The 25,753-nt window shown below is 44.5% G+C and overlaps 1 protein-coding gene across 2 annotated transcripts in view; it reads left to right on the top strand.

Moving 5' to 3' along the window:
* The window catches only part of LOC122790475 (zinc finger protein 521-like), a 3,214,752-nt gene that overhangs the window by 921,541 nt on the left and 2,267,458 nt on the right, over positions 1-25,753 (top strand). For both annotated transcript variants that reach the window (XM_044058016.1, XM_044058015.1), the window contains exons 8-10: positions 4,522-4,584; positions 5,249-5,311; positions 18,008-18,070. In XM_044058016.1, the coding sequence (XP_043913951.1) occupies positions 4,522-4,584; positions 5,249-5,311; positions 18,008-18,070 (189 nt within the window). The remainder of the gene's footprint in view (positions 1-4,521; positions 4,585-5,248; positions 5,312-18,007; positions 18,071-25,753) is intronic.

Here is a 25,753-nt window from a genome sequence, read left to right as displayed (position 1 = left end):
TGGCTTATTCCCTAACTCCACATCAATCTGCTAAACTCAGTAAACAGGTTCTAGATATTCTACGTGAGGCCAGATGTTCTAGCACTAGAAAGTCTTATGCTGACAAATGGAAAAGATTCTGCACCTGGATCCAGGCTAAGGGAGCCAATACAGCACAGCCCTCCCTCCCTCTCATTCTGAATTACTTAGCGAACTTGCTACACAGTGGCCTGTCATGCCTCTGATATCTTCATACGTTCATAGGTTGGTACTAGGCTATCGGCCTGAAGTTGCTAGCCCCTCTTAGGAACTGTTTGATTAAACGGTGTGAGAGAAGGGGCTTCTCAGTGGGGAAATGAGCAGAGACTGTTCCTAAGAGGGGTTAGCAACTTGAGGCGACACAGAAGAGCACCAACCCCAACTTTGGGACCTTAACTTTGTGTTGGAAAAGCTCACCCTGCCCCCTTTCGAACCAGCTTCTTCTGCAGAGCTAAAATTTCTCTCCTGAAATTCAGCTTTCCTTCTGGCCATCACTACAGCCAGAAGAGTCTCCGAGCTACAAGCGCTCATGGCTGTGGATCCCATCATCTTCCATGCTGACAGGGCATCCCTCAGAACTTAACCCATCCTTCATGCCCAAGGTGGTGTCCAGTGTGGCTCTTAACCATTGCATTCACTTGCCCACCTTTTTTCCTAATCCCCAGAACAAGGGAGAAAGGATCCTGCACTCTCTAGATGTGCACAGACCGCTCAGATTCTATTTAGACAGGACTAAATCCTTCAGAAAGTCTGATCAATCTGGTTAGCTTTGCTACAGGGGCAGAAGGCAAAGCCATCTCCAAACAAACTATTTCCAAATGGGTAGCACACTGCATCCATTTTTGCTACAAACAACATGGAAAGCCTCCCCCCAAAGGGGTCAGGACTCACTCCACCAGAGCCAGCCTCCACCTCTGTAGCTTTCCTCAGAGGAGTCCCCACTAAGGGACATCTTGGAGGCTGCCACCTGGGTTATGTGTTCACACTTTTACCAAACATTACCACCTGCCTCTCTTCTCCAAATCCAAGTCAGGGATTGCCTCTGCAGTCTTGCAGGGCATCCTAGCCAGCCCCTAGTTTTTTTGACTGCCTCCACCCATTTCCTCAGCTTTGGGAATTGACCCAAAAATAATAACTGGCAACAGTGAAACATGAAGAACATAGTACAGTTGTGTACACTTACCATAAATGTAGATGTTCGAGTGTATTCACTGTTGCAGTCCTGGTTACCCTCCCTCCAGCCCCCTGACTTCTTTTGGCTATACCTCTATTCTTGTTTACTATGCTTAAAGCTTTTTGGTGTAGTTGCTTTTTTGTTGGAGGTGTAACCTTGCATATATAATTGCTTCCCATTATGGGGGCACTTGACATCTGGGGCAAGAAAAACTGATGTAATGGCTTCGACTGCATGCTTTATACCCCTGACTACCTGACGTCATGGAAGATGAGACAGCAACCGATGCAGGACCAAGACTTTGATAATCAGGCCAACTGAGGTCAATCTGCCAGCAGATTACCCAAATGTGATGACTGCAACAGTGAATACACTTGAACATCTACATTTATGGTAAGTGTACACAACTGTACTTTCTTTTGATAAGTTGTAAAAATGTTTTTTATGCGATCCCAAATGTGTTAATAGTAATTTTCCACTGCCTTCTCAAAGCCTACTATTAGTGAATTACTAGTAGGAACAAATATGCTGGTCCTGTTATTATTCACAGTAGGTTAACAGTTATTAAAACCATACAATAATTTAAGCTTTAGCTGATGAGTAAATAACTTGAACTCCATGACATTTATCAGCAATATTGTTATCAAAGGTGCTGATATGTGTTCTAAGATGTTTAAAATGCTTAATACCATCAGTACATACTGTCTTGTGGCAAGGGTTGATGTATATGTGCAATGAAGGAGCCCAAAGCTTTGTAGACTAGCCAGATATGTGATTATCCTTGCATACAGCCCATATAGTTATGGCTACTGCAACGGTTATCTTTTTGAATATCCTGTTGTAAGTTAACGTACAACTGTGTTTAATTTCACAATTTTGGCAAAAGTTGTAGCATAACATTTTGAATTAGGAATGTAACCCATACTATGACATACAGAGAGTGGCTTTCCCTCTCGTTATGGGAAAAATAAAACGTATTTTCCATTTACCAGTTTTGTTTTAATTCCTTTTTTATGTTCTGAAGTTAGACTGTCGTGGCAAGACTGTCATAGTATTACAAAATAATACTAGGATTCATGCCAACATACTGAGCCTAACTCTTCAAAATCTGTGTGTGTGTGTCTTTCGGCTTTTCCCGGTTAGGGGTCGCCACAGCGGAACTCCGGTCCGCTAATGATTGGCAGTAGAGTTTTACATGCTGGCTTAAGCTGTTAAGCATAAAATACTAATATTGCAAGTGTGTACCGAAATTTAGATATGCATAGGAAAGTACATTGTATGTTCATGTTTTCATGAGGGAAAACCCCTCTAGCCCCCCCCCCCCCCGAATATTCCAAATCTGAGGCTGCCAGCAGTAAAAGAAGTACTTTTTTCTTTAGTGCGAGATTGAGTAGCTGCAGAGCTAGAATAAATTATCTGTAAGGGAGTAGGTACAGAGGCCATGCCATGCCATCCCCAGAAGTATAATGTGCTGTAATATTGAGATTTATATGCAGCTGTAAAATAAGTAAGGTGAGGAGACTTATTATAGAGGTTATTAAGTTATACCTAATGCATGAGGGTGCAGCTGCTCCTGACAGTGTGATTTAATGTGTAATATACAGAACTTAAGTTTACTTAAGCTTATTTAATACTTTATATTTTTTACAGGAGAAGTTTAGCAGGAGTTTACACTTTGTATCCATGAGCTGTGTGTGCCATAATTGCTATGGTTAAGATGCTACGGCTGTGGAATTATTGCATAGGATTTATGATTCAGAAAGCTGTTTCTACTTTGTAAAGGAGGAATGCTTTGCAGAGCAGTGAGCGTTTTTATTGCTGTATGTAATTTGGCAGTCTGCGTGTGCAAACACTGTGCAAGTTAGGCTGCTGTGCAATGATCCTTATATACTTTTGTGATACAGTGACATCTGTGCAGAGGACCTCAAAAAATGCAAAGTGTATGCAGATATTGCTCATTATGGGAGCGCCTTAACAGGCAAAGACTGTTTGGATTACTGATCTTTGGAATTACTGTGCGTAATGTGTGTGTTTGTGAGTGTATATGGTAATAGGTCTGTATGAGCTTGTGTGTATGCATGCATACATTGTTTCTTCCACTGTACTGTGTGTTGCAATGTAAAATATCACCGCTGGAGCACCAACCCCCAAGTTAAAGCTTCAAAGTACTACAGCTCTGGTACAGTTCTATGTTGCTGTCCCATCTGATTAAATCTACAGACAGCTGGTATATGCTGTGGTTTGGATAACTGTCAAAACTGTAGGTAGTTAAGTTTAGAAAAAAAAAAGCAGTGAAAAGTTTCATAGATGTGCAGCAAGTGTATGTGTATGTTTTTTTTTTTGTGTGAGTGTGTGTGTTCACTATAAAGTGTAAAAATGTAGTGCAATGCATTCCACTTCCATTTGACCCCCCCATCCCTTTCATGGCAGAGATCCAGACAGTACAGTGCTTTGGTGAGAAATGCCTGATAAAAAGTATATATATGTTTAGAAAGCTTGTGAGGAAATTATTACTCTATTTTTGTTTTACTTGGATCACTTGTCTGTGTACTTAATAAACGATTTTCGACTGGAAACAGACTGCCTGCCTTGCTTGGATTACTTTCGAATACTTAGTAATGCTGTAGAATTATAGATTTTCTATTACTACTTTTTGACTTGACGAGTTTATGTTCGCTACTTCTACTACTGTCTGATCTGATTATTATACAGTGATTATTTAGAAATATATGGACTGAAAATCTTCCACACAAAGAAGTTTCTTACACTGTTTTGTTTTTAGACCCACTACACTTCAGTGGGTTGTTTTGAGACTTTGGGGATACCACAGAGATTACTTGTATTTTGCTATATACACACACGCAACCCTGTGCAAGTGGACCTGTAATGTTGTAGGGGGTTGAACTGAGCGGTTGAAACTGCTCAGATGAATGATTTCTTAAACAGGTAATTTAGTTGTTAATGCAGTCCATTACCTTGCAGGGTATGTATGTCTGTACATCATGTTAAAAGCAAGTAGCCCATCTCATATTGTCTGAGCATAGCTGTTTATTACCCAGATAAGAGGAGGCCTGCGAGAAAGTAATTATATTCCAGGAATGTTTCTATTCTGCATTCATAGATCAAAATAATAAGTCTCAGTTTTGAAATTTTAGTAGGAAGTCTTTGCATAGCTGCAAGACTAAGGATTCCACCTGTGAAGTACAATATTTTGTCTGCCACTGGAATTTAATTTGCCTGTATGACTTTTAATGTACTGTACAGAAAAGAAAGTAGCTTAAATTTGAACTGATTTAATTTTTATCCTGACAAATACTCTTAATTTTCAGGTATACCCAATAGGGGAGAAAATCCTACCTTACCAAGTCGAGAAGTTGACATTCATATGAAAGGTAGCAATAATTGTATAATTTTGTAATTTTTTTTTAATATATGATCTGATGTTGTTAATCTTCACTCAGTCCTTGACTGTGGGCTTTGTTCCGAGCCTCAGAATCACCTCTGCCATGTATATCAGCTTGCGCCTCCCAAAACTCTCGAGCCCGGTTCTACACATAATTCTGTGCTCCTCTGTAAATTACCCCAGATAATGGTGCCAGACGTATCTCTCGAGCTTTGCCAGTTATTAGTATTAAGCTTTTCTGTATTTCCTCATTTTTTTCCATATTTCTTCTATATACTTCTTCTCTGTTTCTACCCACTCCTCTCTGCCTACCTTTCTTTTACCATTAGATAGCTTTTTACATACCATTGTTGGTACTATCTTTTCCTTACATGTATGGTAATTCTTATTATCATTGCTTGTAATTTTTACCCCTTTCCTATCTATCTATCTATCTATCTATCTATCTATAATGTGTGTGTGTGTGTCTGCTTTTTTAGTAGGAGGTCTTTGCATAGCTGCAAGACTAAGGATTCCACCTGTGAAGTACAATATTTTGTCTGCCACTGGAATTTAATTTACCTGTATGACTTTTAATGTACTGTACAGAAAAGAAAGTAGCTTAAATTTGAACTGATTTAATTTTTATCCTGACAAATACTCTTAATTTTCAGGTATACCCAATAGGGGAGAAAATCCTACCTTACCAAGTCGAGAAGTTGACATTCATATGAAAGGTAGCAATAATTGTGTAATTTTGTAAATTTTTTTTAATATATGATCTGATGTTGTTAATCTTCACTCAGTCCTTGACTGTGGGCTTTGTTCCGTGCCTCAGAATCAACTCTGCCATGTATATCAGCTTGCACCTCCCAAGACCCTCGAGCCAGGTTCTACCCATAATTCTGTGCTCCTCTTTAAATTACCCCAGATCATGGTGCCAGACCTATCTCTCGAGCTTTGGCAGTTATTAGTATTAAGCTTTTCTGTATTTCCTCATTTTTTCCATATTTCTTCTATTTACTTCTTCTCTGTTTCTACCCACTCCTCTCTCTCTACCTTTCTTTTACCATTAGATAGCCTTTTACATACCATTGTTGGTACTGTATTTTCCGTACATGTATGGTAATTCTTATTACCATTGCTTGTAATATTTACCCCTTAACTATCTATCTATCTATCTATCTATCTATCTATAATGTGTGTGTGTGTGTGTGTGTGTCTGCTTTCTTCTGTGTTAGGTGTTTTTATTCTAGCATGGTGGAATAAGACATCTAAGTGCACCTCTGGCATCATGACATGCCAAAAGTGTGAAAGAAGGATGCACAACTCTGATGGGCATGTGTTATATGTTCATTGCCTAGGCGCTGTCCAACTCCAGGAGGACTGTGCAATTTGTCATGGTTTCACTGCCAGAACTTTTATTTTTATTTTTTTATTTATTTAACATTTGATGTTATGTGATCCTATCTCGCCTACATTCTGTACTGATGGGCTCGGAGCCGATCCCTCGGCTCGACTCGGCACGCTTATGCTATAGAGCGAGGCCTCTTATTGGCTGAGCTATCTTTATCCCAGGATGCACCACCACTAATCCCCCAGATCTCGTTTGCCGCTAACAAGCTTAGACGTGGTCTCAACTTGGCTGGGCTAAGTACTATTTATTTAGGCTTTTTCCGGTCACAAATTTCCTTACTTTGAACCCAAAAGCTGTTTTAACAGCTATTGTTGTTATATGAGTGTGATTGGTTAATTTCTGTTGAGAAATTCGTGATTTTTTTAGTCAGGGAAGGTTTCCCGTTTTAGTTAGAGGGGCCTTCCCCTGTTGCTTTGCTACTAGTGTCTCGTTCCTGGGTCAAGTACCCGTTTAAGTTAGAGGGTCTTGACTCTCTTTCTCTTTTTTCTCTGTGTGTGTTTTACTGTATAGTATCTTTATCTCAGTAAAAAAAAAAAAAAAAAAAATTTGTTAAAGTTGTTAATTTAAAACTTTACCTTTGACTAAGTTTGGTATTTTTTCACATAGATAGGTTCTGTGGCCTAAAGCAGTTATGTCTAAAGAACACAAACCCTCCGGGTTTAAGAAATGCACGAGGTGTGGTTTTAAAATGTCCATAACGGACGACCACTCCTCGTGCGTCTATTGCTTAGGTGCCAGGCACCTACAAGAATCGTGTAGTGTGTGCCACGCTTTCTCATCAAGAGTCCTCCAGGAGAGGAAGAACAAATTAATCCTCAAGGGATTAATCAAGCCTTCCTTCGAGGAGGCTTTATCTTCCTCTCCGTCTCCTTCTAAAAAGAAGAAAGCGTCGGGTCCGACCAGTCAGTCGGAACCGACCGCTAAAAAATCTAAGCAGACTTCTCCATCGGCTCCACGGACTTGGGAGCCGAGGGCGGAACGGTCTGCCTCGATGCCTCCAGCCTCGACCCCTCTGGTTTCAGAGCCGAGGTCTGGGGCATCAAGAGGCGGGTCACCCTCATCGGCTCCACTGATATTGGAGCCGATAAGGGTTACCGGCTCAGACTCTTCCCCCTCGGAGCTGAAGTCCTTATCGGCACCGAGGGAAATTTCCTTGAGATCTTCCTCGGAGCCGATAGTTGTTGAGTCCATTTGGAGCCGGTCCCCAAGCCCTTTGGAGCCGATGGAGAAATCGGTTCGGGCCCGATCGGTATCCTCTAGATCATCCAAGATGTCTGATTCGGACATCGACAGGGTGCTCCTTCGACTCTTCCAGTCTCCGGTGTTCCAAAAGCTAGTTTCAGCTCCAGCCCATTTGGCTTCGGAGCCGATGGTCCACTCCCCTACTGTGGTTCCTCCTCCAACAGCTTCGGCACCGTTGGAGCTGGTGCTGGTGGAACCTGTGGAGGTGTTAGGGTCGGGCCCGACCCTTGCTCCAACTCCGGCTGTTGGGTCGGAGTTCAGTACACGGACTTCTTCCTTCGGCCCTGGGGGTGAGGCTTCGGGATTGATGCTTTCGGTCCCAAGTCTCCCTCTTGGTGCGTCGGCGGCAGGAGTGCCGTCCACTGTCATGGCCACGGAGGTGGGACCCTCCCAGGATTCTGGTGGTCCCGCCTTCAGGGCTATGAGGAGTGCATTAGCCAAATCTTCCTTGGCTACCTCCACGGTTTCCCCAGCTCCTTCCCTGCATACGGAAACTGGGTCGTTGGCAGTCCCCCTGTCCTTAGACAGCGGAGCCCCGGGCCTCAGGTTACCCCCGCTGGGGTTTCTCCCCCTCCTGGAGGTCCTTCTGAAGCCTCTTTGGAAGAACCCCCCAGGAAAAGATTGTGCAAGAGGAAGCACGTTGACTCCCCTGATGAGTCTCTGACATCTGACACTGATCTCGATGATGCAGAGGGGTCCCCTAAGTCGTCCTCGGATGATGTCTCCTTTGCAGACATCCTGGAAGCCCTAAAACAACGAGGCGGCTGGCAGTCCAAACCTCCCTCTGCTGATGAGTCGGTGTTCCTGAAGGCCTTCGGGGCTCAGCCCTCCGCCTCCTGGGTGTCTCCGCCCTTCGATGAGCTCTTGGATTTGATCTGTCGAAGGGCGTGGGAACACCCAGACTCTGTGGAACCGGTGCCTGCTCGTCCGAATAAGTTCCTCTCGGCGCCCCCTGAAAAAGAGTTTCTAACTAAAGGTGTGGCTGTAGATGCTTTGGTGGTGGCATCTGCTACCCAGCAAGATGTAGCAGAGGCTTCGACGTCCGTCCATCCTCCTAATAAGGAGTCTAGGAGCATGGATCGGCATGGAAAGCGCACCCTCAGTTCAGTGGCCTTTACACTGAGGTCCTTGAACTACCTTACGCACTTTACCAGATTTCAGAGAGATCTGATTAAGGAGCTATCCGATACCCTCTTGGGTAACCTGCCTGAGGAGCTGGCCCAGACGGTTGGCTCTCAGCTGGCTACAATGTCATCCATTTCGAACTCGTCCATGAGGCTCATTTCTTATGCGGCCGAAGGGGCGAGTAGAGTGGCGGGTACAGGCATTGCTCTACGGAGACAAGCCTGGCTCCGCCTGTGTCATTTCGCGGAGGCCTTTAAGTCTTCCTTTGCCGACGCCCCCTTTGATGGGTCCTCCCTGTTTGGACCCAAGGTAGACACACTAACCCGCTGTGAACAGGAGGGTAAGACTCTGACTGCCGTAGGGGCACGATTTTCCACTCCCTTTCGGCCTTATCCCAAGGCTAAAAGAGGAGGGAAAATGTGGTTCCGTAGATCTCAGAAGCCTTACCCCTCTCAGCAGGAGGATTCCACTTCCAGAGGCAGAGGAGGGGGAAATTCTTCCGGAAGACGCCGTCCCAGAGGCGGCAGAGGCCCTCGCAACACTGGAGACCGCGAGTCCTTTCGTGGCTCTTCAGCCTTCCATAGTCCCTGAGGGATTGCCCGGCTGTGCAGCTCCGGAGCCAGTCGGGGGTCTTTTCTCGAAGCACCTAAAGGCCTGGGAAGGTATCACTCAGGACCGATGGGTGCTTCGGATTATAGCCGGAGGTTACTCCATCCCATTCTGTCATCCCCCTCCTCAGCCCAGAAAAATCCCGGACCCGCCACCCAGTCAATGGGATATCGCAGCCTCAGAAGTTTCAAAGCTGCTGCAAAAAGGAGTCATCCAACCAGTCCCTGCAGACCAGATCGGATTAGGGACTTACTCAAGATTCTTTTTGGTGCCAAAAAAGACCGGGGACTTGAGGCCCATCTTGGACCTCAGCATCCTAAACCGTTCAGTCAGAAAGTCCAAGTTCCGAATGGTCACCCTACAAACCATTCTCCCATTGCTGGAGAAGGGTGTTTGGATGTGCTCCATAGATCTCAAGGACGCTTATTACCATATCATGGTACATCGAGCGTCCAGGAGACATCTGTGCTTCAGCCTAGGAGGCAGTCATTATCAGCTCCGTGCGCTGCCCTTTGGTCTCACCACAGCCCCCAGGGTGTTCACCAAATGTTTGGCGGTCGTGACTGCTCACCTGAGAAGTCTAGGATTCCAGGTGTTTCCGTATCTAGACGACTGGCTCCTAACTGCCACCTCCAAGCATCTACTATTGCGGAGCCTACAAGCCACTATATCACTGGGCAATTCCCTTGGAATCACCTTCAGTTGGCTAAAGTCTGTGTTGCTGCCATCTCAACGCATAAGATTCATAGGGGTAGAGATAGACTCAAACCGAATGCGGGTCTATCTACCTACAGACAGGATACTAACCATACAGGCTCAAGTTCGAGCCTTACTTCCCAGATCCAAAGCCCCAGCCAGAATGGTCCTGCAGCTATTAGGATCCATGTCCGCCACGGTTCTTCTAGTTCCCCTGGCAAGGTTACACATGAGAATTCTTCAGTGGCTTCTTTCAGCTCAGTGGTCCTTTCAGGAACTCCCTCTGTCACCTCATATGGATCACCGAATCTTGCAAACGGGACCTTCGCTGGTGGCTAGTGCCCTCCAACTTGGATCAGGGACGACCCTTTGTTCTACCCCCTCCGGCAGCCATTTTGACCATGGACGCCTCCCAGACGGGGTGGGGGGGGGGCATTCCCTGCGCAGGTCAGTCCAAGGCAAATGGCACTCGGAAGAGACTTTGCTTCATATCAACGTCTTAGAAATGAGGGCAGTGCTTCTGTCCCTTCAAGCCCTTCACGATTATCTCCTTCAGGGCGTAATTGCTGTTCACTCAGACAACATGTCAGTTGTCTGGTACCTGAACAAACAGGGAGGGACCAGATCCTATCCTCTTTGCAGAGAAGCCATGAGAGTTTGGGAATGGGCAGTCTCGACCAAACGCTTCCTAGTGGCTACTCACATACCGGGCAAGTCCAATGTGATAGCCGACAGATTGAGCAGAACCATCCTCTCTCCTCACGAATGGTCACTGAATATAACAGTGGCAAGGCAGATTTTCAGCAAATGGGGAGTTCCGTGTTGCGATCTCTTCGCGACTCCTCTGAATGCAAAGTGCAAAGAGTTCTTCTCCCTAACCCCGGCTCCGGGGAAGAGCCCCATGGACGCATTAGTCCATCCTTGGCCCACCGGCTTGCTTTATGCCTTCCCTCCAGTTCCTCTCCTTCCCAGGGTGATTCAAAAGGCATTTCTCTTGGGGAGCAAAATGATCTTAATTGCTCCTTACTGGCCTCGTCAAGTGTGGTTCCCCTATCTTCGGAGACGTGCTCTGGAAGGTCCATGGTTCCTGGACCAGATCCCAGACCTACTTGTTCACCAGTCGGGACTATTCCACCAGTCCCTACACACCTTAAAATTGACGGCTTGGCTCCTCCTCTTCCGACGTTAGTCAGGAGTCATACATTGGATCCAGATGTTGTACACATATTATCTTCGGCCCATAAGTCTGCTACAAAGAAACTGTATTCTAGCAAATGGAAAAGATTTGCTATTTGGGCTCAACTCCGGGGCCTGGACCCCATTTCTATTCCCGTAGCAGAGGTACTAAAATTTTTGACTTCTCTTTTCAATCAAGGCTCTTCAGTTTCTACGATCAAGGTACAATTGGCAGCAATCTCTAATTTTCATGAATCCATAGACCCACCTTTAATGAGCAACAGATTGTGTAAAACCTTCTTGAAAGGTGCTGCTCTATTAAGACCTCCGATTTCTCATCCTGCACCTCCATGGGATCTCGATATAGTGTTACGCGCCTTGACTTCTCACCCCTTTGAACCGGCAGCTACATGTGATATAAAGTTCCTGTCATGGAAGACAGCCTTTCTGGTGGCGATTTCTTCTGCCAGAAGAGTTTCAGAGCTTCAAGCTTTGTCGGTAAAACCCCCGTACTTGGTTTTTCACAGACAGAGTATCCCTCAGGCCAAATCCTTCCTTTGTCCCTAAAATTTGTTCTAGCTTCTGCTTACAACAATCGTTAGAGCTTCCAGTTTTTTTCCCAAAATACTCTAACAAAGCGGAGTTCATATTCCACACACTAGATGTCCACAGACAGTTACGTTTTTAGACAGGACCAAACAAACAAGGAAAACAGATCAGTTGTTTGTATCCTTTGCAGATAACAAATTGGGCAAAGCTGTCACAAAGGTCACTATTGCCAGATGGATCAGGGACTGTATTACTCAAGCTTATTTTTATTCTAACAAAGAGCTTACCACCCCTGTCAAGGCTCATTCTACAAGGGCTATGGCTACTTCGATAGCATTTCATTCTAAGCTTGCTATTAGTGACATTTGTGCTGCGGCTACATGGTCTTCCACGCACACCTTCATTTCCCACTACAAATTAGATGTGGCATCTAGAGGACGAGCTTCATTTGGTTCCACAGTGCTCAGGAGTGTTTTCCAATGAGCCACCCGGGATTTAGGTGCTAGGGACGCTGTCCCATCAGTACAGAATGTAGGCGAGATAGGATTACATAACATCTTTTAGTTATGTACTCACCATAACTTCAGATGTTTGGGATCCATCTCGCCTACATTCCTAATAACCCACCCTCCTTCCCCTTCCTTGGAGATCAGAGGATATCAGAAGGTCCGAATCCTGTTGTTTCATCTTGAAACATCTAACAATGTTATATAATCAAGTTGTGCATGTGTGCATGAATGCGGACAAACAAGATCTGGGGGATTAGTGGTGGTGCATCCTGGGATAAAGATAGCTCAGCCAATAAGAGGCCTCGCTCTATAGCATAAGCGTGCCGAGTCGGAGCCGAGGGATCGGCTCCGAGCCCATCAGTACAGAATGTAGGCGAGATGGATCCCAAACATCTGAAGTTATGGTGAGTACATAACTAAAAGTTAACCGGGAATGTGCGACTTGGAATAAAGCCAATTTTCAGCGGAGGCCTGGGGAGAAATGCTCCAGATGCATGTCTTTGTAACATGGGAGGAAACCAGAGCACCCAGAGGAAACCCACACGAACGCAGGGAGGACATGCAAACTCCACACGGAAGGCACCCCAGCCGAGAATTGAACCAGAGAACCTCTTGCTGTGAGGCGACAGTGCTACTGCTGCACCACTGTGGGTACTTTGAACGGAGAAACAAACTTATCTTAAAAGGACTCTTAAAAGGTAATTTTTAAAAGGGCATACCTGGTCCAAGAAATGAAGCCCATCTCGTCATGTCATGCTCTTCATCTTCCTCTTCGAAGTCAAAAAAGCGAGCACATTTGGTTCCGTCAAGTTCCTCAGAACCACCGTCAAAATTGGCTAAGCAACCTTCTGTTTTGACAGCTTCCACAGCACCAGTAGGCACAGGTGATTCGACATCTAGCCAAATTTCAGAACAGACATCGTGAACTTCGGTACCAGTGGTTTTATTTGTACCAAAACAGACTACCATTATATCTTTATCAAGGACCACATATTTGTCTTCAGTGGATCGTTTTGCTGATGGGCCTTCCAGTCCTTTCCTGGAACTGAGGTCACCTAGGTCTCCTCCTACCTTGTCCAGTCGATCCACTAAAGAGCCTTTTGGAATCAGACATCATGAGAGTGGTTGACCACCTCCTGACTGCGAGGGGATTACATCCACCTTCAGTTCCCAGTAAGCTTGGCTCCAGCACTTGTTCTTCATCGACACAGTCGTGGATTCCTCCTCCAACTCTTACTGAACCTTTGACACCCCTGGCACCGATCTGCCCAACTCCGACTGCTTCAGTGCCAGCTAGAATTTCTTATCCAGAATCAAGGATCACCTTCAACTCTTCCGGTTTGGCAGAACTGGAGACGTCATGGGTGGTGGATTTGTTGCTAGTTCTAGGGGACAGGGTTTGAGTTTGATTCTTTTGGAGCCGGCCATGCTACTTGGTGCCTCGGCATTTGTAAGCTCGGCCCAGGCTTCTGCTTCAGAGGCAGCTTCTTCAATGAGGGGTGGGACCACTGTTCCGAAGGAGTCTATTTTGGTTCCAGGCTCCCGTTCCTCTGTTGGTGGGGACCAGCCTTTCGGATCATGGAGAAGGCCTTGTCCATTACGGAGAGGGTCCTTGCCATCCCTGTCGGGGCAAGTATCATCTTTATCCCCTCGACCGGAGTTTCCTCCAGCCTCATCCCTGGGACAGGGGATAGAAAAGCCTCAGGAATGATCCATCTTTTTGGTTTCCTCTTTGGATACTTCCCCGGACCATCCCACCAAAGATGTACCTGCGAAGAAAAAGTCCAAGAGGAAGCAATTGGACTCCCCTTAAGAGTATTTCATGGAGGACACAGATTTCAATGAAGGGGAAGGTTCTCCTAAGTCGCCCCCTGATGATGTTTCCTTCACGGACATCCTAGAAATCCTGAAACAGAGGGGTGGCTGGGCTTCCCTTCAGCCTTCCTTAGAGGACTCTGTGTACCTGGAGGCTTTTCATGCCCAGCCCCCTACCTCTTGGATCTCTCCACCCACTGACAAGCTTATTAAACTTATCGCTAAGTAGGCCTGGAAGATTCCTGACTCTATCAAGCCACTCCCCAAGAGACCTGCCTGGATTCTGTCTGGTCCTAAGGATGAATAACATTGGGCTCAGGGCATTCCAGTCGATGCCATGGTGATACCTGCAGCCACAAAAAAGGAGCTTGCAGAAGAAAGTCCTAGTATCCGTCCTCCTGACAAGGAGTCTGGGACTATGGATAGATTTGAGAAGCACGTTTACACTTCATCCATCTTTGCTGTCAGGTCTGAATTACATGGCATACTTCAGGTTGCAAAGAGATCTGTTTAAAGAATTTTCAGATACTGTTAGAGGAGCAGTAGCCGAAGGGGTCCGAGACCACTTTACCTCTCAGCTTGCCATCCTTGAATCTATTTCCAACTCATCCAAGAGGCTTATTGCTCATGCAGCGGAAGGGATGACAAGAGCAGTGGGTTCAGGCGTAGCCATCAGGGGAGACACCTGGACTGAATGCTATTGTGTGACTTTACTGAGACATTTAAAGCTTAGTAAGTCAATGCTCTGTTTGACAGATCATCCCTGTTTGGACCCAAGGTGAAAGACACATTAGCCAGATGTGAGAAAGATGGGAAGACTCTTTCTGCCTTGAGGGTACGCTTCTCCACTCCTTAACGGCCGTACAATAGGAACCAGAGAAGTAGGAGGCTGTGGTTCACCAAGTCCCAAGGGCCTCTCCAGGACGCACTTGGCAAGGACTTCTCCTGGGGTAGAGGAGGTAACAATGGAAGACACCGTTCTAGAGACAGAAGTGGCCCACAGAATCAGTGGTCCATTGATTCTTTCTCTGGTAACTTCTATCAGCGCTCCTGAATGGAGGCACAATTTCTTTCCTCTGAAGGTGGTCCGGGGACTGTTATCCCTGCATCCATCTGCCTAACTACGAATGACAGTGGGCAAATGGGTGTAGGGGATCATTTCCAGAGGTTACAGCATCCCTTTTTAATGAATCCGAAAACACACAAAAAAGTCCCAGACATTCCACCCAGTCACAGTGAAGCGTCGGTCATAGAAATTCAAAAACTGCTCAACAAGAGAGTCATCCAAGAAGTCCCAGTAGACCAGAAAGGATCCAGATTTAGGTTCATAGGTTCATACTAGGCTATCTGCCCTAGGGCATTTATAAGCCTAGCCAGAGTGTGTGTGGCTTTCACCACCCCTTAGGATGAGAATACTGTACCCATTAGTTTGCTGTGCCTCTGTCCAGCAGTGATACAGAGATGATTCCCGGGGTAAACCTACGATCTCCCATCCACTCGTCAAGATTTCTCTTGAACAGAGTCAGTGAGGGGCTCTGCCTCACATGGACTGGGATTCTGTTCCATAGTGTAGGGAGTCTCTGGCTGATGAATCTGTCCCTCCAGCACGTCCTATTTATATCCATGTTGAGGTTTAAGTCTCTTGCTCTCGTGGCTCTGGTGGATTTGGATTTTTTGAGGTGGAGCATGTCCATTAATTCCGGGTTGGACATGGCCTTGTATGTCAGGCACAGATCACCTCTGAGCAGACGGTATGCGACTGAATAGAGCTGGAGTTTCTTCAGTCGGGCATCGTATGACATATGTTTGAGCCCCTTTATCCTTTTGGTGAGGAACTTTTGGGGTATTTCCAACTGCTGCAGGTGTCGGGTAAGGTACATTCCGAATGGGGCGTTGTACTCGATCATTGGTCTGATAAGTGAAGAGTACAGGGGTACAATGACCTCTCCTGATCTGGATGTGAATCCCTTCCTGATCAGGTGGGCAATGTAGAAGGTCTTCCTAACCACTTTGGCAATGTGAGTGTCAAAAGAGAGGTTACTGTCAACTTGGGTCCCCAGGTCCCTGATAACTTCTTCCGTGTTTAATGGATTACCACCTATGTGGTAATTAGGGGTTACCTTGTTTTTCCAAAAGGGTATGACTATACATTTTTTGGCATTTAGCTTAAGGCCATGGCTCTGGCACCAGTTATCCATTTCTATGAGACCTTTCTGGAGGATGTCTGTGTCTGATGGAGTGTCAATTATGGTGCCCAGTTTGCAGTCATCTGCAAATTTTGTCGGCCACAATCCCCCTATGTTTGCCTGCACTTCAGAAAAATAAATGCCGAACAAGAGGGGGCCCAGGACTGAGCCCTGTGGGACACCGCCGTGACCGGCTTAGAGTCTGACATGGCACCAGCAACTCTAACCCTGTGTGTTCTGTCCTTGAGCCAGTTTGCAACCCATCTTGTGACATATGGGTTTACATCTAAGCTGGTGAGCTTTTCTATGATGCCCGAGTGGGGTATTGTGTCGAATGCTTTTGCTAGGTCAAGGTAGGCTGTGTGAACTGCCTTACCCTCATCAATGGCCTTAGTGACTGTTTCAAAAAGTCGACCAAGTTCAAGAGGCAGGATCTGCCCTTGACAAAGCCAAATTGGGTAGGATCCAGTGTCTGTAGGTCCCCAATGTCTTTATTTATGAGTTCCATTATGATCCTCTCCATAGCTTTGCAGACAAGGCTCGCAAGCTTATGGGGCAGTAATTTCCAGGGTCCGTAGAAGCACCGCCTTTGTGGAGTGGGACCACAGTTGCCGTACGCCATTCTTTGGGTACGTATCCTGTAGTAAGGCTAAAATTAAACAGCAGCCTTATGTGTGGGTTTAGTTCCTCATTGAGTTCATGTAGCACACAGCCGGGGACACCGTCCGGTCCTATTGATGCTGTGTTTTTTGCTTTAGAGAGAGCAGCTCTCACCTGGGCATCTGAGATGTTTGGGAGGCTAGACTCTGGTGGGATAGATATTTCTCCTTTGGGGAGGAGGAGAAATTTACACTGAACCTGTCTGCCAGTATGTTGGCAATGTCTGTGGGTTCAGTGATTTTTTATCATTTTGGACTAATTCTGAGCATATCTGGGAGTTTCCACCCAGGTTTCTAACATAGCTAAAGAAGGCTTTATGATTGTCTTTTGTGTCATTAGCGATTTTCTCTCAAAGTTGGCCTTGGATGATTTTATGAGTGATCGTAGTTTTTTTCTAGTATTGATCAGAGATGCCTTCCCATTTAGGGATTTTGCTCTGTCATGTAGTAGCTTTCTCCTCTTGTTGTAGAGTTTGTTTATGGCTGGAGTCCACCAGACCGGCCTGCCTTTGGTGGAAAAGGTCTTGATTTTATTAGGGATTGCTTGATCCATACATTTCTGGAGGTGCTCGTAGAAGGCATTTGTAAGGGTTTCAGCAGCGTGGGTTGTGGTTTCCACTGGCTCGGGGGCCTTGAAGGATACCACTCCAGTCTTAAGAAGTGTAAAGTTTGCTTTTGAGAAGTTCTTCACTGTGGTCTTTTTTGCTGGGGGTGGGGGCAGGATGTGGATCTCCAGTGAGATTAATTTATGGTCTGATCTCACCAATGAGGGATATACTTCCGGTGTGGAGCATTTTGTCCCCATGTTTGTGATGATCAGGTCTAGTATATTTTCTCCTCTTGTTTTCTCCTCTCTTTACTCGAGATTCTTTTTAGTGGCCAAAAAACAGGAACCTGGAGACCCATTTTGGATCTCAGCTAGTTCAGCAAGTCAGTTCAACAAGCCAAGTTCCGAATGGTCTCGGTACAGTCAATACTTCATTTCTTAGAAAAAGACAATTGGATGTCTTCTTTAGATCTTCAGGATGTGTATTACCACATAAAAATGGACAAGGGCTCCAGAAGGTTTCTGGCTGGGAGCCAGTCACTATCAGTTCAGAGGATTGCCCTTTGGTCTCACCACAGCCCCCAGGAAGTTTACCAAATACTTGGCAGTAATAGCAGCTCTTTATTACACACATAAAAGGAGGCCAGTGAGAAAGTAGTTATATTCCAAGAGCATTTCTGTTCTGCATTCACACGTCAAAATAATACGTTTTTGCTTTGAAATTTTAGTAGGAGATCTTTGCATAGCTGCAAGGCTAAGAATTCCACTTGTGAAGTACATTATTTTGTCTGTCACTGGAATGTAATTTGCCTGTTTGACTTTTAATGCGGTGTATAGAAAAACAATTAGCTTAAATTTCAACTGATTTAATTCCGTATCCTGACAAATGCTCTTTATTTTCAGGTATACCCAATAGGGGAGAAAATCCTACCTTACCAAGTCGAGAAGTTGATGTTCATGTGAAAGGTAGCAATAATTGTATACGTTTCTAAATATTTTTAATACAGCTTTGAGATTTTTTTTATATAGATGTTTTCAAGGAGAGACAGCAACATGTGTAAGGTATTGCAGTAATATAGTGGTGTTCATAAAACTGTGTTTTTTTTTACACAGTTCTGCTTTAATCTGTATAACTACAGTTTTTCTTTTTGGGTGGTATCACATTATTGTGAGATTTCTTGTTGGCATTTGTGTGTTTTATCATCAGAAGATCCAGATTGTTGTGCTTTGTTAAATATTTAACATATCCAGTCATCAATTTTTATAATTTGTTGCTAGAATTTAAAAAAAAAGTCTGACATTTTCTTCTACTTTTCACTATGTTTGTAGCATTGTTTGGGTTCTACTCATGTTTGTCATTAAATTTTGATTAAGCCTTTCATTTAGCAATATTGGAGTACAGGGCAGAAATTGAACATCATAAACTGACATGCAGCTTCAGAACAGCTTCTTTTTACTTTGCTACCTCTGAAAGAGGACCCGAACATCATTTATATATATTAGCACATCAATTCACTACCATTGGCTTGTCACAGAAGCGCAAATCCCCAGCTATGATTTTTGTGTGGGAGGAGTTGGCTTGGGGATTATAGTGAGTGGCATTGTCAGCTAGCGGTTAACAGGGAGAGGATTTTGTATACTACTTGCTGCAGGGCCATCACCTATTAGCAAGCCATAAGCATATGTTCCAGTATGTAGACAACTTGGTTTGTATCCTGAGGTGCAAATGACAACTGTAGGCAAGCTTTAGGCCTACATTCAATTGGTAGAGGGATGGGCTTACCTCATGTGTGAATGACATCTGTGTGCAAACTGTAGGCCTATGTTCCATGCAGAGTGGTAGAATGTGGGTGCATGAGTCTGCTATAGAAAGCATTGCTGTCTAGTTATACTATATGCGTATGTTCATAGATTTGCATGCAACATTAAACTTTAGCATAGCAGGAATTGTCTTTGTCAATTGGATGGAGGTAGGGAGAGGTTAGAAGCAGACAAAACACTTTCTGATTCATCATAAGAGCTCCTATGCCTGACATCCATAGGTAATAGAAAGCAGGGAGAATAAATTGAGGGCAGTGTGGGTTAGGGGTCAATGAAACTGCGGAGAATGGGGTAGGGCAGAAAAGGGTATAAAAATACTCAGTAATGCACTGTTAAGCCTTTTTTAGTGGGATGTGAGCACTATTAAATTCTTGAAAAGAGCCTCCTTGAAAATTTATATGGCTAGGCATCTTACGGTTCCCGTGATATTCCCGTGTCTCATATTGAAGAACATAGATGTGTGGAGCATAAATGGGCATTATAAGCTCAGTAGAACTCACTTGATAGTCTATGTACCAGGTACATTGTGCTTTAGTTCTATTTGGTGTCACTCCCTTGCTTCCTTTTAAAGCATGAGTTTGACATTGGTTATTTTTTTGAGGGGGGTACAGTCAGTTAGCATTTCTTAATAATTTTTTCCCTAATTTTCTGGTGTTTCTGAAGCAATGGGCTGAGGTGGTTAATTATTTTCCTAGTCTTGCCTTTGTCCTGAAGACTTGAACTGTGATTCATGAATACCATAGCCAAAGCTTAAAAGGTACTGTTTTGAGATACAATTGTAAAATGTCGTAAGCACCATAAAACTAATAATGTAAGAAAGACCAAAGGGAGGAACACTGTATAAATTCAGTGGAAAGCATACTATGTCAGGCATTGATGAATGACCCGTCATTGACACCATTTTAGAAGTAATAGACCTGATCTTGCAAGTCCAAAAAAAAACAAAAATACGCGCAAGACAAAAATGGAAGGTGCACAAGGAACATGCAATTGATAGAATTCCATGTCAACCAGCCAGGAATGACTTATCATTTCCTTGCCAGAATTCAGATATCCAGTCATGCAAGTCCCAGCACTTAAGAAAATTAACTACAGTTCACTACAAATGGCAAATTTTTAAACTCTTGTGTTATTTTTTTTAAATGTTTTTATCATGCACACTTTGAAGTAGGGAGCTACACTCCTGTCACTTACATATACAGTGAGATTGCTGTACCTGTGAGATGACAGAATACTCTCAGATAACTTAATTGTTTGTTAATCCACATTTGCACTAGGTTCCGATATTCTGAATAGCAGTCTTTGGTATATCAAAGGATACTCGCCTCATCAGATGCAAAACAGAACCTCCAAACTCTGCATCCTGTTACTATAAAATAATGCAGGTGAACAGTGGTAAATGCACTAAATGTTTGGATCACATGAGAATTTGACAAACGGCATTTAATGTTGCTGACTTTACAGTAGATTATTGGAAGGAATTGGCAGACATTTGTGTTCATCACCTTGCCAGACAACTTCACTGGTAGTAAATTTGTGCAGAACACAGCATTGTTTTCCTGATGGAGCTGAAACATATGAACTATCTAGCATAGTGCTGATAAGACTAGCCCTGTGACATGGACGGCATGTTGTGCAGACTTTAAACTCACAGGGTAATAGACAAGGGGCTCACATCCTGTAAATCAGTATGACAATATGTGTTTGCATTCTGGCATCTGGAAAAGGCGTTTTGCAGATATTTCACCAAGTCCAAGCAAGCAAGAGTCACTGAGTGGTCATGAATGAAGGCCTCCTTCCATGTGCCAGCATAATGGCTCAAGCCCCTCTAGCATATAAAGGTTCATTGTTATCCCCCCCATGACCAATGCTCAACCATGCAAGCATTCCGAAGTATAACAGGTGTGTGACTGTGACTGGATAAGTATACTCTGCCTGTGGTATTCAGACCACAGACGGCCCACAGATCTTGGCATAAATTGTGGGCATTGCAGATGTTTGTATTAGGCACCCCATTGAAGTGAATAATGCTTGTGTAGATGGCATTTAAGAACCTGATTTGATTCCTTAGCTGTGAAAGAATATAACTTCTTGTAGCTGTCCTTAGAAAGAGTAATTTGAATATGGCATAGTGAAGCAGTTGAAAATAAGTTGTAGTTTTTAATTGTACCTTTTCTAGCTATAGCTCTTAACCATTCCCATCCTTTTAAAAGCAGATCAGATGTTGTCATTTTCATTCATTCCTCAACCTTTAGATTTGGATCCCAACCTAGGATCCAACTTGGCTGCTTTTTTATAGCTTAGGATCTGACTCTTGAGCTCCTCCCTTACCCATAGTGCTCCTGCCCTCCAAATTACCTCAGATATAATTTGCCATGCTTCTAGCAAGCCGTGATTTTTTTTCTCTCGTAGCTCCTTGTGGGTCATGAGTGATTTAAACCTAATTTTATTATCTTTTCTAGCAGTTATTTGTAGTCTTATCACCATTCTTTACCTTTCTACAAACTTTGCTGTTATTTTTGGGTTTCCCTGTTTAATTAGCTCCTTTTATACCTTTGGATACATCTCTCCCTACCACTGTTGATAGTTATTTTTCCTGTATTACTTTTTTTTTTTTTTTTTGTTTATTATAAGACTCTTTCTCTCCTTAAAACTTTTTTTTTTGTTTTTGTTAAATCCATGTTATGCCTGATAAACCAGATAAGCCTTTTGATTAAAAAAATGCACTTCCTGTGAGCACAAGATTCCTTAGTTTGATGCCCACAGGGACTGTGTTTACTCTCTAGAGAGCACAGTCATTTGGATGTGACTTATGATACTTGTTCGGGTTTCCAGGCCTGTGCTGTTGTGAAACACTGCAACAAGTTAATTATAAAGGGTCTTCTTCCTTGGCCTGCTTCTGCGCTGATCCATCTAAAGAATCGGGGGCACAAACCCCTACAAGAAAGCATAAGGAGCCCATGGAGTACAGCAAATGCTTCCCTGCCCAGTCTCTGTAAAAAAAAAAAAAAAAAAATCGGGGGCACAAACCCCTACAAGAAAGCATAAGGAGCCCATGGAGTACAACGAATGCTTCCCTGCCCAGTCTCTGTAAAAAAAAAAAAAAAAAAAAAAGCTACTTATGAACCACCAGCCAAGACTCTGAAACTGTCTGATCTTTGGCCTTCAGATCCAACATAAACATGATTATCACTTCCTTGTCCTATCTCTGGAGGTCGTATCTCCTACTTTGAGGTCTCCCTTTTTTCAAGGAACTCCAAAGAAGTCTTCCAGACCTCTCAGAGCTGTAGTGTTGGAGTCTATCCCAGAGGAATGTCCTCTACTCCGAAGTGTTCGGAGCAGTCACTTTCTCTCTGAGCCTTGGTGATTGACAGCTCAGCTCTGACTCCCCTTTTGGGGCAGGGGATCTGTGAGAGTTTGGAGTTGTCCACTCCTAAAGCTGCAGTTCAGGAGAGATTGCTTTTGTTCTCTGTGGGTCCTTTTGCATTCGAAATCATGGAGAGAGCATTCTAACCGAGAATTACTTAGACTCTACCACCTTCGGATCTTACTCCTGTTTTGACTTATTCGCATGATCCTGCGCATCCTCCACCTCAGGGACTGCCAGACCCTTATAACTTCTGAGCAGCTCTCTCTGTGGAGTGCTCAGTCTCATCCGGCACCTAGTTCCATGAAAGTGACTGTGCAAGAGGAGGCACTTGGATTCCTTTCAGGAGTCATTGATAGAAGACGTGGACTTAGATAATGGGGAAGAGTCCCCAAGATTTCCACCAGATGATGTGTCCTTTGGAGACATCCTTGAAGAATTGCGCCAAACAGGTGCATGGTCTACCAAGAGCCCTTCCTCAGAGGAGCCGGTGTTTCTGGAGTCCTTCAGGTCTAGCCCATCTACATCTTGGGTTTCTCCCTCTTACGGATGACCATGTTGACCCTGTCTCCCCCAGGGCATGGAAGGAGCCAGACACTCTGGATTCCATTCCAAAGAAAGCTTACAAGATCTGTAGTGCCCCATCAGATAGGCAGCATTGGACAAAAGGTTCCGCGTTAGAAGCCATAGTTGTTGCGGCAGGGAGTCTATGGATTTTGATAGATTTGGGAAGCGGGTGTTTGCCTCAGTGATGTTCGCATTGCAATCACTGAATTACCTGGCACACTTCATCAGACTACAGAGGGACTTTATTTAGGAACTGTTTATCTCTGCCCCACGGTCCTTGTCTGCAGAGGAAAAGAAAACTTTTTCCTTCAGATTGGCCACCCTACAGTCTATCGCTAACACATCCATGAGGCTAATCTCTCATGCTGCAGAGGGTATCTCAAGGGTGGCCAGTTTAGGCAGTGCTATAAAGCGTCATGCCTGGGTGCGGCTCTGTGATTTCATGGAACCTTTGAAGGCATCCTTCATCACTGCTCCTTTTGATGGATCGTCGTCATTTTGCCCCACTGTTAGAGGCACTCTCCCGTAGTGAGAAAGACTGAAAGACCTAGTCTGCCGTCAGAATTAGTTTTTTCTACCCCACAAAACCTTTCAAAAAGTTTCAAGGTCCTTTTTAGGAATCACAGGGAGGTTTTTTCCCCCAAGAGACAGAGGGTTAAATAACTATAATTGTAGATGCAACCCCCCCCAGCAGAAGGGGTCCGCAAAGTCAAGGATCATCAGATTCCTTCTTGGATAGGTCCTTTCAGCACTTCTGAGAGGTTGCCCAACTGTCCCTCTCTGGAGGCAGTCGGGGAGTACTTATCATTGCACAGAGATGCCTGGTTAGCCATCATAAATGATTGGTGCAAAGGATCATATCCAGATGATATTCCATTCCATTTTTCCAAAGACCAAAATCAAGGAAAAATCTCTCAGATGTTCCACCCAATCATAGGGAAGAAGCAGCATTACAAATTTCAAAGCAGCTAGCAAAGTGTCATCTAGGAGGTCCCACCAGACCATGTCAGATCCGGAATTTACTTAAGGTTCTGTTTAGTGCCAAAGAAGAAGACAGTAGACCTTAGGCCACTCTTGGACCTAACCTTACTATAAACAGATAAGTAGACAATGTGAAGTTCCAGATTGTCACGGTTCAGTCCATTCTACCACTGTTATAGAAGGATGACTGGATGTGCTTGATTGACCTTCACGACATCATGTACTATCACATCAAAATGAACAGATGCTCCAGAAAGTTTCTCCACTTCTGGCTGGGGGCCAGTCATTATCAGTTCAGAGTACTTCCCTTTGGTCTCACCACAGCCCCCAGGGTGTTCATCAAATGCATGGAGGTAGTAGCAGCTCACTTGAGACTGCATGGGTTCAACAAGTTTCCTTACATAGACGACTGGCTGCTGACCACATCAACCAGGCATCTACTACTACAAGCCAGGGACTATTTACTTTACCTAGCCCCTACCCTGGGCATCACAATTAACATGCAAAAATTGCAGCTTTACCCAGTACATCCGATAGACTTTATAGGAGCATGCCTAGACACAGCCAGTTGCATTGCCTATCTGCCCCTGGACAGGATATAAATCTTAAAATCACATATCAAACAAATTCTGTCCAAATTCTGTCCATTCCCAAACCAACAGCAGGTCTAGTCCTCAGAGCATTAGGATTAATGGCTGCTAGGATAACCTTGATTTCCAACAGCACACTTACATATGAAAATCCTTCAATGGACCTTGGTGGTTCAATGGTAGTTACATTTGTATTTGCTAAATCATCCAGTCAAATTGTCCTGAGTATGCAAGGGCTGACTCCTATGGTGGCTGCACTCAGAGGAAGGTGAACAGGGTTGTCATTTTTTTCTTCCATCCCCAATGTCACATTGACCACGGACACGTCCCGCTAGGGTTGGGGGGGGCATTACTTGGCTTGGGTGGTCCAAGGTACGTGGTCGACACAGGAGACCAGTTTGCATGTCAGTGTCCTAGATATGAGACCGGTGCTTTTAGAGTTGCAAGCATTTGAGCGTTTTACCTCTAGAACTATTGAGATACAGATGGACGATGTCTTTGGCATGATCCATCAACAAACAGGGAGGAAGCAGATCTTACCACCATGTCGAGAAGCAGTGAGGGTTTGGCAATGGGTGACCTCTTCAAACTGCTTCCTGATTGCAGCACACATTCTAGGGAAATCCAACATTCTGGTGAACAGGCTCAGCAGAGTTTTTCTTATGCGTCTCGAGTGGTCCGTAAATCAGTCAGTACCAAACATGATTTTCCCACAAGTGGGGTCAACCTTGCTGTGACCTCTTTGCTTTGCCCTGCAACAGCAAATGCAGCAGGTTCTTTGACCTGATCCCTCCTCAGTGACAGTCACCGAAAGATGCTGTAGTCCATGTTTCACCCTCTGGTCTTTATGCTTGCCCTCCCCTACCCCTTTTACACACATTTCTTCAGAAAGCTCAGAGATTGAAGAGCAAAGTGATGCTCATTGCTCGCTTCTGGCCTTGATGATTTGGTTCCCCTTTCTTTGGTCTCACTTAGTATGCCCTCTGTGGATGCTGGAACCACAGCCACATCTTTTGTCCCACCCATCAGGACAGATTCACCCAGATCTTCCAGGATTGAAACTGACCTCATGGTTTCTCCAGTTCCAGTGATGGCTAAAAACACCAAGGTTTCCTCACCAGTTCAAAGGATTTTAATATTCTTACATAAAGCCTCTACTCTCTGCTAAAAAGATTTATAGAAGTGAATGAGAGTTTTTCTATATGGGCTCACCAAAGACATTTAGATCCTTTTACAGCCCCTTTTCCTGCAGTTTTGGATTTTTTTGCTTCAGTTTTCCAAAGCGGAGCAAGTTTTTCTACTATTAATGTGCAGCTGGCAGCC

Source organism: Protopterus annectens, chromosome 16.part0 (assembly GCF_019279795.1).
Source record: "Protopterus annectens isolate FY-2018-M chromosome 16.part0, PAN1.0, whole genome shotgun sequence".
Taxonomy (NCBI): domain Eukaryota; kingdom Metazoa; phylum Chordata; order Ceratodontiformes; family Protopteridae; genus Protopterus; species Protopterus annectens.
Note: the sequence above shows the minus strand (reverse complement) of the source record. Positions and strands in the feature narration are given on the sequence as shown.